Source organism: Astatotilapia calliptera, chromosome 14, assembly GCF_964374335.1.
Source record: "Astatotilapia calliptera chromosome 14, fAstCal68.1, whole genome shotgun sequence".
In the NCBI taxonomy this organism is placed as follows: domain Eukaryota; kingdom Metazoa; phylum Chordata; class Actinopteri; order Cichliformes; family Cichlidae; genus Astatotilapia; species Astatotilapia calliptera.
Genome location: NC_137435.1, coordinates 31,698,023 through 31,713,333, shown reverse-complemented (window position 1 = coordinate 31,713,333; position 15,311 = coordinate 31,698,023). Strand labels below are relative to the sequence as shown.

Below are 15,311 nucleotides of genomic sequence, written 5' to 3'. Positions count from 1 at the left end.
TTCACCAATGCTGCATACTCTGCCATCTTCCAAAGGAATTATAAGAGTAAGTCGCAGCCAAATGTTGCTCATGAAATGCACTTGAATAACTGATCATCAGCAAGTGTGAGCACCTCTATAAAATGAGAACTTTCGGCAGTTCAGGGATGTGTTGACAGAATGTGAAAAAGGAACGACATAATCAGTGATCTTAGAGAAGTAAATGTTGCTGCCCATCAGTCTGTTATAAGTTATAAGGTAATTTCCAAACAGTTTCAATTCCATCATTCTACAGTGAGAAAGATTATTTGAGTGGAAAACATTCCAGGAAGCTGTTGATCTTCCCAGGAATACCACCAAATTCACCCCAAGGCCAGCCATTATACACATCGCTCACAGGCCTCAGTTAGCTTCTTAAATGTTAACGTTCACGACAATGAAAAAAAAAAAAAGAAAAGAAAAAAAGAAGGCTCAAGTATGTTTGGAAGGGCTGCCAGGAGAAACATGGGAACGGCCCAGGTTTCCAAAGTTGCATCTGAATAAACCACAAGACTGTTTGAACAACATCCTTTGGAAAGATGGGACCAAGGCTGACACATTTGGCCATAATGCACAATTGGCTAAAATCAAACAATAAATCAGCACCAACCAACCAATCACCGTACCAACTGAATAGGAGGGATGATGATTTGCACCTGTGGCTAATCTTAAGATATACTAAGAACCAGGTGATATTTTTTAGGTACACTCACACTCCTTTACCAGATTTCTCCAAAGTCTTTACATAAGTCTTTACATATGTTTACATGCACATTTTGCACTGAGCATTAGCCTACTGATTTTTTTAAAATCTCTAGATTAAAATCTGAATGACTTAATCCTTTACAAGCAATCTGTGTATGCAAATGCTATAGGTCCCATCAGGGCTCAAGGACTCCATGGAAAAATGCAAGACCTGAATATAACATTTACATAAATGCCTTCCGCAATCTATTTGTCAAGTGCTAACAAGAAGAGCATAATCTCCTCAATTAAAATGGCTAGTTCATACCATCCTCATACTCTCTTATCTTCCTGCATTGTCACTCATCATTCCCATTTGAAATCCCTGTACTTTGAAGAGAATGCTTGCTAGCACCTTCTATTTAAAAAGGACAACAACAAAAATGAAATTAAAAAAACAAAAAAACTGTACCCACTGTGCTCAGGTATGAAAACAATGGTGAACAGCTACATTTTCCCTACTGGTGTGTGAGGTTTGAATTGAAAAATGTGAACCTACATGTTTTTCTGAAATTGACATTTTATAACGTTTGCATACATTCCAAAAACATTGCACCGTGTGGCTTGTAGATCAGGAGCAGTGAGTAAGACTAGAAAAGTCTCATGTAGGGCATAATTTGGTTTAGTGTGACACCTAGTGGCGAAACCTTTTATTGCAGCACTTGCTGCACATCTCTGTGGTGAAAAGAGCCTGAGCCATATTGTCATTAATGTGTGGCAATATGTGGTAGTGATAACACCACAGTCTTTGTCTTTGGCACCAGAAAAAGGTGAAAATGGACCATTCCCCTTGCTAATGAGCAGAATTTTCACACGTTTCCCGCGGACAAAAACGTCTCCCAGAGAAAACATAACAATACATATATTATTTTATTTGCATGTTACATGGTGATTAACACAACATGTGTTCCAAGCTGTCTCCAGAAAGAAAAGGTTACTTTGCTTCGACATTTCATGTCACATTCAAATACAGAACACTGAATTCAAACAACTTTATTTTGTTAACATTTCTCATATACCTTTATTACATGTCATATTTTATTTTTTAGAAACTGACTTCAATTACCTTATACCATAATAAAGTAAAATAGAAAAAAAGGGACATTGCTGTGTCCTAATCCATGATTGAATCTTAATTCCCCGCGACAAAGGGAAGGAAGTACAAACATGATAGTTACATTTGCCTTTTAAACTTTTAAATGTAGAGTTGTATAAACACAATCTTATGGATTTGCTGACTTTACAACATTCTACAGTAGAAACATAATGCTGTATATACACACAGAGGAAGAGAAAAAAAACAATCTAAACTTAATATAGAGGGTTACAAGTGTAACCATAGCTCAATGGAAAGTAGATAGTTAGCTGCTGGGCCAACTCATCATTTATCTCATGCCTCACATGTATGCCACTTTTCCAGCAGGTTAATCATATAAACAGATGAGTACACACGCACACATACACAAGCCAGTTCGGCGATGTTTTGAGGCAATGCTGAGTAGTAAACTACATAGCTGTATCTACAGTCTTGAGTAGATATCTAGGTCTGTCTGCAGGGGGTTGGTGCTGTGTCATTATAGGCTGGCTGTTGGTTTCTATGAGCAATGGAATAACACCAGATCTCCTTTTTTCTCGCTGCTTTATGGATAAGACAGAGCTCCATGGCTTTTACATCAGTGGTCCTATAAGTCAAGTGCTTATTAGCTGGTTTTAACCCGCACGGAAGCACTTCCACATCGGTGAGCTTAGTCTCATTGGAAAACACACCTGAATGGCAGAAATTCTAGACAATGACCTGTATGCAGGCTCATGAAATTAAATGCAGAACGCAATTTGAGGATATCTGACCCAGCTTTTTTGGTCTGTCAGGGTCTCCCCCGCTGAAATAAAACAAAGAGACAACACATTTATTTTGTCTCTTCTGTAAAGCTCACTGGTAGCACAGACCATGTTTATGGAAACTGATCATGAAAAACTATTTCACCATAGCTACCAGATCATTCGGCTCTAATTAAGGTAAGAAGATAACTGCTGATAAACTACAATAGCGTCCTCAAGTATGGTTAAGTTAGAGCCTAAAAATCAATCTGCAGACTGCAGTATAAAAACACCAGGACTCATTCGCACAGTTGTAAAATAAAACCAAATAAGATAAAATAATAAAAAAAGCACGCAACACAATAAAAGTGTAAAAACAAGCAGCTTCTTTCGTATTCTAAGAGATCTGATCGCAAGACATTGTTTTCGTTGTGTCTCATGGAGCTAATGGAAATATGAATTCATAAATGCTTCAGTTTTGATTAAAAACGCGGTGGGTTTTCAGTCTCTGTACGTCTCAGCTTAGACTGGAGCATTACCAACACTACACACACACAGCCATGGCCTCAGAAGCATTTACAATGAGAGAACACACTGGGAACGAGTCTTTTAATGCGTGACAAGGATGACATTAATTACACGTGTGTTTTTACAGTACTATCTCGGCTTGGTTGTTTGAAAGAGCGGAGACCTGAACGCACACATCCAATCAAAGAGCTGAGCTGGGCACTGGAGTCCAAACGCTATTAGTCACCACCAGTGTCAGTGCTGTCTCTTTAACAGCTACGGCCTACGAGCTGCTCCCTTTGAAAGATTTTCTTCAAAATATCAACACGTAACATATTTATTTAACCATTTTGTTCATAAAGAAACTAACTCACTGTTCAGTCTAAGCATTGGCAAAAGAGTGATTAGAAATCTTGCTGTAGGACACGGTGAGGTAACAGCACTATTATTCTCATTATTTCTCATTTGTTTGATTTTTTTTCCCCATAAGGCCTTCAGCACAGTGGCCTTGGTGACACTGAGGGGAACTGCATTCAGTATTCATTTGGTTTCTTCTGTCATATTAAATCTCAGGTATGCGTAAGAGCATTATGAAGCTCATAATACTCCCTCTGTTTAACATCATTTAAGCTAGCACTCATCTCGTTTCAAGGACAGGTACAATAATTACTGCACAGAATTATAAAAAACAAAAAACAACATAAAAAACATTGTTGTATAATGGGTATCTGCCAGGTCCAAAGGTCTGCATTTCATTAATCCTCAACAAATCACAACCATATTCAGAATCATGTAAAATGAGCTTTTTTCATATATAAGGACAGTGGATTCATGAGGTGCACACAAAATAATACCCCCAATATCTATATATTATGATTTTTTCTGTATCATTTTCGTATGAAAACACGTGTTTTTGATTAAGAGAAAAACAAAAAAGTAAGTCATTCATTGGTGTCATACATTTTTATCCAAATTCCAGCAGTAGGGATAAAATGATCCTAAAACTCATCGACTGAATGCAAACACTGCTCGGTGCAGCCTCTGAGATAAACTGCACATCATGGTTTTCTTATCATAGAGTAATACAAAATTTTACTATGTACAATACGCATCATTATAACCTACTGTGTGTTTCTCTTCCCTGTTCTCTTTTTTGTTGTTGTTTGTAAGTGAGAGTCTAGAAAGAAAAAGAAAAACAGGTTGTTTTTTGGAATAATGGGGAAGGGTCGCAAGATATCACAGAGCTCCAGACAAACTCATTTCTTCAGGTTTGTTTCTGTTCCCATATTTCTGGGCTCCGCTTGCAATGACACTGATTGCAGAGGTATCTGCCTAACACTATATCTGTGTTTCAGCACAGTAGCATCAAATTACAGCTCTAATCTCATCGCAAAATCAGCCGTAGCAGTTTCCCTTTGAGTTTCACATGTGTTAGTTTGAAATTTACGTGTATATTTGGCAGATGCTTTACGTGTTTCTCATTAATGCACTGGTTATAAACACTCGGTTAAATCTACGCTTTAAGTTAACATAATACATCTAAGGGAGTAAGAAGAAATACACCTCATGTCTTCAGTAGTCCTAGAGACAAATGATTGTTTTCTTGGTGTCCCTGTGAGCCAGGCCACCTTCATTTTTATTCCCATGTAGACAACAAAAAAACAAACAACCCCCCCACAACCCCCCTCCCAAAGCCCGACCCAGACCCAGAAGACAAGATAAAGCAGAAACAAAAGAAGTGCATACCAATCAAAAAGAACAATGCAATTCTTTAAAAAGCACTGTTTGTTTGTTTTGTCCTTCATTTTACTCTTTTTTTTTTTGTTGTTGTTCCTAAAACATTTTACTCATAACCCATCGTTTTTTTTTCACACCTGTAAGCAGTGCTCGACAGCACGTAAGGTTTCTGTATCATGATGCAAACAGTCTGGGGAAGAGGGCGGCAAAGTTGGTAATAAGGTAGCAGTAAGGATGCCGGTGAGTTGGAGAGAAGAAGAAGAAGAAGAAGAGCGAATGGGGCGGAAGGCCAAGGTGCGAGGCTGGGGGGAGAGAAGGGGAAGGATAGAGGGCAGGGATATTAACACTTCAAGAAAAGGCAGGCGAAGGAGGCTAGCAGGAGCCACAGTGATTGAGATACACAGGCAGAGCCGTTGATATCTCTGCCTGTCCCGGGTCCTGTGTGGAGAAGCAAAGAGAGAAAGGCAGCAGGGTTAATAAGAGCTCACTCAGACTTCTAGAGCAACCACAATATTGGTTTGAACAAGAAAAAGAACAATACAGTTTTATTTCCTTTTAATCCTGCACAAAAAAGGGTCATTGCATCGCTGTTCTGTTGCTAGCAGACATTCTACACAGTAAACTGGAAAATAAACATGTGTTTGTAGCCTTTTGCAGGAGTTTTTGGTGACATCTAGTGGCCATGTTGTGCCATTGACGCTGTGTTATTCAGTGATCATTCAACGCTTTAAACCACAGAGGAGGCATAAACCGGTGAGCCTGCTGATCAAGCTTAATATGACAGAAAAAAATAAATAAATGCAGTCTTGTTGCAGAATACAGGAAACTGCAAGTTGCTGGTTTAACAACTGCCTGTAATACTTGTTGCCATGTTTGTAGCTCATCAAGCTAAGTTAAGTCAGCAGTAGCCAGGCTATCAGGTTAGGTATATGATCAGTGAAAATCATGTGATTTGAATGCTAAACAAACACAACTAAAGTAAATTTTACCTGCTAGTTGCATATAATAATTGCAGAACTTGTTTGGGCCCTCCATATGTTGCATTTCTACCAAGTTCATGATATGGAAAGTAAAAATTCCTTCACATTTCCCACAAACTGGCTTTTTATGACTTTTGATCTCTGCAGCTTTCTTCCACCACTCTTCTGCACAAGATTTATGGAGCGAATAAACCGACATTTAGACAGTATTTTGAGTGTAAAAGAAACACTTATCACCTTTTCCTGTGTGTCAGTCCAGTAAAATAAATGTTAGATGTCACTAAACTCAACAAAAACACAGACCTAACTTATCCAAAGGAAATATTGTCATGGACTAATGTTGATCTGTATCCAGGCGTTCTGTGGGACTTTTGTTACTGTTTTATTATATATTACTACTTTGTTTCTATATGTTGGCACTTTCTTTCTTTCTTTGGAGTATCACGAAAAAGGAGGTTTTATTGCCACCAAAAATAAATTGATCATCTCTTTTAACTTTCAAACATGTTTCCCTTTTGTTCAAATCCCAGTCTGCAGTGTCAGTGCAGATGTCTTCCTTTGGGAGCTAGTCTCCATTTGGCTTTGCCTCCCTGCCACGATTTCATCTTTTTACAGCTTTTAAGTGCTGGCAGAGACAACGAGACACATTTGTCACAGTGAGTGGAGCCACTGCTGGCCACGGGAAATGTGGGTTTGTTGCTCTGGTATTGTTTACGGCGCTCGTGGCATATTATACATGCACCCATCATTTTGAAGTGTGTTGTTTTTGAGTGCAGTTTGATATAAAATTCAAATGTTGGGTACACGACGGCCCTCTGAGCTCAAAGCAGCACTGTGCCAGCCAGGCTTTGGGGTGTGAAAGCTCAAAGAAAGCAATTCAAACAGCATTAATTTTGTGCTCAGTGAAACAACTGTGTGGGATCTCTGACAGCTGCCAATGTGAAAAATATGATATTAACAGCGAACCATAAAAGTAATGGTGGAATCATCACCCGGCTCTGCGGCCCTGCGCAGCTTCACGATTCTTCAGGCTGAACCATTTACGAGCGCTGTTTATTCCTCGATCTTCTCAGCAACCCCCACATGTTCTCATTACCAACAAAACAACTCTGATAACCCCGCTGTATGCCATTTGATGCCCAGCTGCCGACCGTGTTTGAGCAGCTAAAGAGCCTTATATTCAGAAAAACCATGAAATCAATAGTCTGTAAAATAAATCAAAGTGGATTTAACCACTGCTCCAAATAAAAGAACTCCAAATTGACACCAGCGCTGCTCTTGTGGATCTGGATGTCTGAGAAGTTTAGGTGCCAGAGACGTGTGTGTGATTGTGTATGTCAGCTTGTTAACATGCTTTTTTATACCCTCAAGTGGCCAAAAATCAGTGATGGAACTAGAACGCTTCATGAATATTGCAAACATTTACATGCTTATGAATGCAGCTCAGTTATTAAAGACATCCGCACTGTGATCTAATTTTAGTTTTGATGCTTGTGAATTGAGACAAGCTTTGGTTACATCTAGCCCGATCCCCCTTCTTCCCTTTTAAATCTTCACCACCGAGCTGAGGGTGCCTTTGTGTGTCTGTCCCATTCTTGGGTGCTGAAGGTGGATTAGGACAATCTGGGGGGACATGCTACTGTTCTGGGAGAGTCTTCTCTCTCTGTGTCTGTGTTCGTTGGTCTTTCCTTTATGTGTGTTAGCATTCTTGAGTTTTGCCTCTTGGTTTTTCTGTAGTCTGACCTCACTCCATGTCCTAATGAACCATATGCTTCACTTAAAATACGTTTGTTCACCTTTGGAAAGGAATATTTTGCTTTTCCTGAGGTTTTTTCCCATTAATAGTTCTTTTGTGGTGTTTTTTTTGCATGTTTAAATAACGTTTCTAAGGGCAGAGACTGCATCACAGAGCACAGAAACAGACTTGGCTTCTCTTTGACTTTAGTCTGAAACTTAAAAATTAACACTTAACCTCCATATTCATTATCCTTTAGGTGATTTTTTGTGACAGAGGACAGGAAAAAAGAGGTGCAGTAAAGGAACACCCAGGCATCTGCAACAGCATTATAGCGTATGGGCTGCCTGCTACGCCCAGTGAGCAAAACCAGCACCCCAGGTGACGTCTTGGTCATACATGGTGTAGTGATGATACTATAGTCTTATTGTTATATATGAACACACAGGGACTGCATAGAAAGGGGTGGAGGATACGTGCTCAGCCTGAGTATACAGCAGCTTAACTAAGGGACCAGCCCCATAAATGTTACAGAGAAGAAAAAGTTTGAGCTTAATCTTTAAAGCAGAGAAGGTGTCCGCCTTCCCAAATAATCTGGACACTGGTTCCACAGAGAGATACTGATAGCTGAAGGCTCTGCCTCCCATTCTACTTTAAAAAACTGGCAAATTCAAGTAAGCCTGCAGTTTGAGAGCGAAGAGCTCTACTGGGACAATGTGATACAATGAGGCCTTTAAGATATGATGGAGCCTGGTCTTTCAGGACTTTGTACGTGAGGACTTTGAATTTAATTCCTTGATTCAACGGAGAGTCAATAAAGAGAAGCCAATATAGGAGAAATATGACCTCACTTCTGTGTTTTCAAGGCTTTTCAGGGAGCTTTTAGGACAAATGGTTAACAGAGAATTCGAGTAGTCCACCCTGGAAATAACAAATGCATGGACTAGTTTTTCAGCATCACTCTGAGACAGGATGGTTCTAATTTTGACATGATCAAATCAATTTATTTATATAGCACTTTTCACAGGATAAAAACCACAAAGTGCTTCACAGTAATATAAAACAGAAATACATAAAATACATTAATAATAAAACACACAGCACAAATCGAATTAAAAGCCAATCTAAATAAATGAGTCTTAAGTTGGCAAAGATGGCAAAGATGAACTCAGTTGGCCCTAAAAATGTGTGTTAGCGGACATTTCCTGATCATGACATTAGTAATGGACACCAGGGTGGTACTAGCAGACATCTAAGTATCTGGTTAGACATGTTGCTTATGGCCAAATACAGCAACTCTAGCTTTGTCTGACTTCACAAGCATAAAATCATAGGTCACCCAGGTCTTTATGTCTGTAAGACATGCCTCTAATGTCACATTTAAATAGCACATGGAAGTAGTGAGGGTGGTGAGCAGGTCTACCAATCAGAAAGTTGGTGATTTTATTCCCATCTACTCCAGCTTGTTTTGAGGTATCCTTAGGGCAAAATACTGAATCCAGAGTTGCCCTGAGGGTGTGTGGGGGTTAGACAAGTGCTTAGCTATAGAAAAAAGTGCTCACATGAATATATGTGTGATTGGCTGAATGAAGCTTGTAGTATAAATCACTTTGATCGCTCAGTTAGAGTAGAAAAGTACTCTATAGGTACTAGTCTATTCACCATTTTATTGTGTATATACTCACTATAGAGGAAAAGGCTGGCATTCTGGACTCCCAGTCGGTTTGAGGCCACGCAGGTATAGTTCCCATAATCCTCTTCAGTGATGTTGGCAATCGTGAGACTAGTGGTAGTTCCAGAAGTTTGGATGGTGATGCTCTGGGTATTAGCCAGCCTGGAGAGGAGACGTAGACCAGACAGTTTTAAGAAACTTCAAAGTAACAAAGATTAAAATTAGGTCTTGAAACCAGAAACCTTGAAACAACATTCAAAATGTCTTTACAAAGTGATACATTATATATGTCCATATGTTTTATAATCATGTCTGCCTGCAATGTTTTGCTAATGGACTGTTACTGTACTGGAGTAAAGGTCTTCAGATAGCCAAGCCCATTAATTACATTCCAAAACAAGTTGTACCTTCTAGCCGGACGTTACTTTGCATCAGCGGGGGTCACGCTGCTGAACTCTCTGAGCGTAGGCGTTGTGGCTGCTCAGAAGAGCGAGATAAGCCTTTCTCATTTTGGAACAAATTTTTTTCATTAACAGTTTGATAGGACGCTGCATTTTACCAGCAGGTGAATGCAGCGTCCTATCGAGCAAAGAGAACAACATGCAGTTCGCACGGGGCGAGGGGAAACGCCTGTGAAGATTTAGCTTTGGATGAATACCTGCAGAACTTGCAAACGAGTGGAAAAAATAATGCGTTACTTTCTTTCTCTAAATCAACAATTCAAATGTCACTGTTCACATTATTTTAATTTTCTTTCTTTAACACCAACCAAAAGAATACTTTCAGTTGTTTTCGTCCAGATGAAATACCAACACGCTGCTAGCGACCGTCACACTTCTGACTGTCGCTGATGTCAACCTTGAACCCCACTCACAGCAAATGAATCAATACAGCTTTTGCTGACTCAGACTGTATACCTTGCTGATGAACTGCTCCTTATATCATCACGACTAAATAAAACTAATTTAACGCCACGCCGTGCATAATGGATTCGTCTTGTTCTGGGCTGATTGAGCGCTTTCATATCATGAATGAGGTGAGGCTCATTCAAGGCGCCTCAACTTAATCCTACTTAAGTCGGGGTAATGTGGTAATCGGAATTTGAGCAGAGGAGCGAGAAGTTTGTGCTGACACATACGAGGCTGATAGGAAGTATTAACATAAAAAGGAAACGGCACATCATGGCACAGCATAATTTGGTTTGCCGGGGTGCTGCGGTGGCGGTAGGGAGTGTTGAGGTCCTTCCAACAGGGACACCTTGGGAGTGCTGGGAACAGTGTGTGTGTGCGTTTGAAAGTAAGAGAAGACGGGGCAAGTGCACCGGCACAGTCTCCCCCTCCCTCTCTGATGATAAGGCCAGCAGCAGAAGATATATTCTCCAGTGTGTCTTCATGAGTGCACTATTAAAAAGGCCTGCCTGCCTACGGAGCATGCTGAGCGATCTAGATAATGCACAGCACTACAGGGAGCTGAAAACAAACACCTATGTTTGTTTTTTTTACAGTAGATTGCAGCTCATGATTTGTGATGCTCTGGCAAGAGTCTGAATGGACGCAGACAGAAAAGATAGAAGTCTCTTTTGTTTTCACAGTTTGCTACAAAGGCTGTTAGTTCACTTAACCAGCTGCAGAAAACTACGATGTTATAATAAAAAAAAATTAAAATGGATCTGTGTCCTCCCAGAGTTCACCTTCTCCATATTTGCATTTATGGAGCTCAACATTTTAACTTTTAACGCGTTGGCACACGCAGCTTCACGACTTCCATCACTTCTGATTTCAAGTTCATCCTCAAATATGCCTGTGTGTCTGCCAGGTTCTTCATCTGGCATAATACACTGGAATATATTATCTGAAATTTGGCAGGAGTTGTGGATGTCAACCTTTTTTTCACCCCCCCCCCCCCCCCCCCCCCCCCCTTTATTTTTGGAGGGACGCTTTTATGTTTGATGATTTTCCTCACAGGCAGAGGGCAGCAGAGCTCTACTGGATATCTTCCAACCATTGTTTCCTAATGCAAGGAAGCTACAATAAAACCCTGAACTGAAATGATTTGACCCCGTTTATTTGGCAGAGGGCATGTGGTGCGCTCACGAGGGCTGCAGTCTCGGGCCGGGACAGATGAAAGACCAAAGCAAATCATCGGACGACAGATTAGATTCCGCAGCCTGTGGGAGCATCTAAAGTAGGTCATCAGCGCCAAGGAGAGTGACAGGTCTGTCATGATTCAGGGCCAGTGATAAATGAAATCAAGAGGAGAGTCCTGCTGAGACTTGTAACCCAGAGATGATTGAAAATGCTCTGGTCGTTGTGACAGCCACGCATCAGCTGACAAAACAACAAACATATCCGTCTGTCACACTAGCTGACAACTCAGTTTGGATTTTCTCATGTCAGGAGCACGGATGGAGCGAATCACTGTTCAAAGAGCAGGAGAAGCATCCTACTTTAGATGCTTTTGGAGATAGGCAGATGCTGATTCTAAGTTTTGTAGTGTACTGATTTACAACTTACAAATGTGGAAGCAGTGGGAGAATGCAAAAAGTGCAGGAAGGGTCATGACATCCAGGTAGCATTATCACTGCTCTAAACTCATGATGTATCTGTCTCTGCTGAGGCTAATTGGGTCTTCAAGCACTGTGAAGATTCTCAGAGACCAGCAAAGTCAGAGGCGTTGTGAAGTAACGCTCATTTCTGTTTCATAGCATGAATTTCAATTCATCACCTGAGGAGATTTCAGCGAGACTGACAGAAGATGGATGTTTGCAGTTTTAGTGGAGTTAAGCTTCTCTGCTCAGAGTTCAGCACCTCGTTGTGTGTTCACCAGCTCGTGCCAAACAGTTTGTTCAAACTCTGGATTGTTTGTTTCCTCAGTTTGCTCGGTGCAGGTGAGAGCAAAGCTTTTGGAACCAAAAATTGGTGCCTCAGTCCCGTTCCAGGCAAGCTGCTGTGTTTTTTTTTTTTTTTTTTTGGAGGGGATAAAACAAACCCGGGAGAGGTAGTGATTACAAAAACTGCTGAAGTCCTTCTAAGCTGACTTTGACGAGGAGGCAAAGTTTCTTTGCAATGTGTGGGGCCGCCACTCTGTAATGCCACTGAAAGAGTTGTTTTACAACACCTTTTACTGCAGATCAGTGAGTCCCAATAAAAAAGAAAGAAACAGTATAAAAATATTAAAGGAGTTAAGTTATCAAATACAATGAGATTTAACCAGAATAATCCTAGATCTGAGAGGTTTCGCTAATTAGAATAGCGACCCTGTTTACCTAAATACCATGTACAGGAAGGATTAAACAAGGCTTAACACAACAAAAGACCAAAGCTAATGAGAAAACTTCAGTGGAACTTTTAAATATACTTCTAAAAAATGTAGAAATGAGAAGAAAAGAGTTCTTTCCTTTCAATTATAACACACTTCCCTGCCGAACTTAGCTGTCTGATTTTGAGCTTATCTGATCAAAGGAGTATAGGAGAGTTGTTAATTTGTCAGTTGTTATTAGTGATATCACCTATAAAGATTTCATCAAGTTGAGATGAAAGGGAATGAATGATGACCATTAGAGATTTTTATAGCTTTCCAATCAAAAAGGGCACAGTGTTTATCAGCATAAACCTGAGCTGCAGTTGTTAGCACACCAGCTAAATAGCAAAGAAGTGTTCCTTCTAAAGATCAGGCACACTGCTCATTAGCTACAGCAGCTTCCTTTGTTTTAAACAGTGAAGAACTTGAGAACATTAGCAAAGGTATGGTTTCATTAGCCAAAAAAGTTTTATTATCAAAGCCTTTTCTGATGTTGCTAAAATTTAATGTATAACATTTGAATATGTTTAAAAATATGAATACTAAGAGCAATATCCTGAACTGTTTTATTATTAATATTAGAGCTAATGTTTATCCTTAATTCAATGTAGCACAGACTTGAAGAACCTTGTTTATCTTTTACAGGTATTTAGCTGTCGAGGCCGGGGCACTCGACTAGAACATTTCTCTTTTAATAGACCGTGCTTTTGCCCAATATTACATGTTTTAGGCCTCTTCTCATTTCAGTGTAATTCATACAGAAACATTATGTATCACACTAAAATAGCAGAAGATGCTGTCAACCAACATAGCAAGTTGGAGCCACAGATTTTATATAAGCAGATTAAAGAAGAAGAAGAAGAATAAACCCCTGCTGACAATTAGGAAGTACACACTTTTCCAAAACGGGTGGTATGATAATCTTTTACTTGAAGTCTGCGGACATAAAAAGTAGGCAACTGGAAATGAGGATCTACCCTAAATCTTACACCTTTAACCACATATATGCCATATGAGAATCTAAGACTGGGCAACAGCCCATTACATACAATTGAATTTAAATGCAGATATTATCTGATAATCTGTGTGTGTACGAGGTTAAACTAATTAAGGAGGAAACAAGCGCAGGAGCAAGACCTCCTGTAAAGAATCAGGTAAATAAGACACAACCAGGCAGTAAAATTAAAAAGCCAAGCAAAGATAAATGATATTATTATTGTGCATTAACATCACCATCGTCCAAGGAGAAAGAGCAATAACATTTTCCACTGGCGTAGAGGAAGAAGGGTGCCTTGAATGGGCGCACGGCCAAAATCCTCTGCGGGACAAAACAACTGAGATGGATGAGAGTTGGAAACAACAGATAATGCAAAAATATTTCAGCTACTACCATTAATCTTTCTTTTCAAGCACTGTCATGATAGGACTATTGCTTTAGAGAGTATATCTGTGATAACACTCTTCCAATATTTTTCCTACAGTCTTCGGTGAACTTTTACTGCAGCATGTATTTTTCGTCTTTATTTATTTTTTCTTATCATTAGCTTGTTCCCGTCGAGCCCTCTGCGTTCCCACACTGACTCAGCCGTTGAGTCTGCAGCTGAGGAGGAAATTTCTCAGGTTATTAAATGACAAGTGTTGAAACTGAGGCACTGGCTTGTCATTCCCTTTGAATGTCATTACATTTCCTTCCTCTTCAAGTGTTTTTCAGGCACACGCATGACACTTAAAAGAGATAGCTTTCCAATAAACATCTGTGTCTGGTCACACAATTGGCAATTTCACAGGAGACAGTACAGTGCAGGGATCCAGATTTCCATTTCAGTGGAATTACTTTCAGTAAAAAAAGAAAAGGAAAAGAGTTTCTGAGATTTTCAGCAGCTACACCATATAAAGTAGCAGCAAGGCCGATCTGGTGTCGTTTTTCTCTTCTCAAAAGAATGTCACAGAAACCACTGCTGCGATGTTCAATTAACAACAGAATAGCAGCAGAGTGAACGATAAAGTGGGTGATTACTCACCAATGAACTACACGGACGATGTTATCAAAGCCAGACAAGGGTGTGACAATGGGGACCACTGTAAGAGCACATTTGACAAAGGAATCAAAGCAATCCATTATAACCACTGGGTCATAATACAGAGCATGCCTAGCACTGAAAATATGAAAAAAACACTTAGAGGCTGAGAAGGGATCAACTCAGGACAAACCATGCAGAACGATACTGATGGAAGCCGTTTTTAATGCACAACAACAAGCAGGACCTTGCTGTTGCCCTGTTATTTAAAGACAGCTCATACAGTGAGTTAATTCATTACTCGCACTTAATTCTTATAAAATCTATTTAGCCTCTATGATTACTTTAGGTGCAAAGCCAACAACCTAAATCAAGTTTTCTGACTGCCTTGGGCCAAGAGAGGTCAAGTCCATTCAGAGTCATTTCCGCACGCTTTCATCAGTTGCCTGTGACCAGCAGCACTTTAGCTGTAACTAATTAATAATGATCAGACATAAAAAGGTTCCAGGAAAGGATTGTAATTCACGTCGAGTATGAGCGTTTCAAACATCGTGAAGGCTTTTTTCCAGGACTGTGCAGTTTCCAGTCATTTTAAATGAGAGAAGGTTTTCCGTCTTGAAACACTACAGGAGTTCATTACCATCAGTCAGTGAGTTGCCATGGTTGTTTGTGGTAAGGGAGGCTGATGGCTTGCCCTCTATGTAATGGGTTGTTGGTACACAGCTTGATTGTATGCGCCTGATGTTGTTGTTTCAACTGTATTAATATTTTAGTTCACTCTT

At 39.9% G+C, this 15,311-nt stretch overlaps 1 protein-coding gene across 3 annotated transcripts in view; it reads right to left on the bottom strand.

Moving 5' to 3' along the window:
• Positions 1-1,613: 1,613 nt before the first annotated feature.
• Positions 1,614-15,311, bottom strand: part of lsamp (limbic system associated membrane protein) — a 509,494-nt gene continuing 495,796 nt past the window's right edge. For all 3 annotated transcript variants that reach the window (XM_026192044.2, XM_026192043.2, XM_026192046.2), the window contains 2 exons: positions 9,225-9,373; positions 1,614-5,262 (listed from right to left, as the gene is read on the bottom strand). In XM_026192044.2, the coding sequence (XP_026047829.2) occupies positions 5,165-5,262; positions 9,225-9,373 (247 nt within the window). In that variant the 3' untranslated portion in view covers positions 1,614-5,164. The remainder of the gene's footprint in view (positions 5,263-9,224; positions 9,374-15,311) is intronic.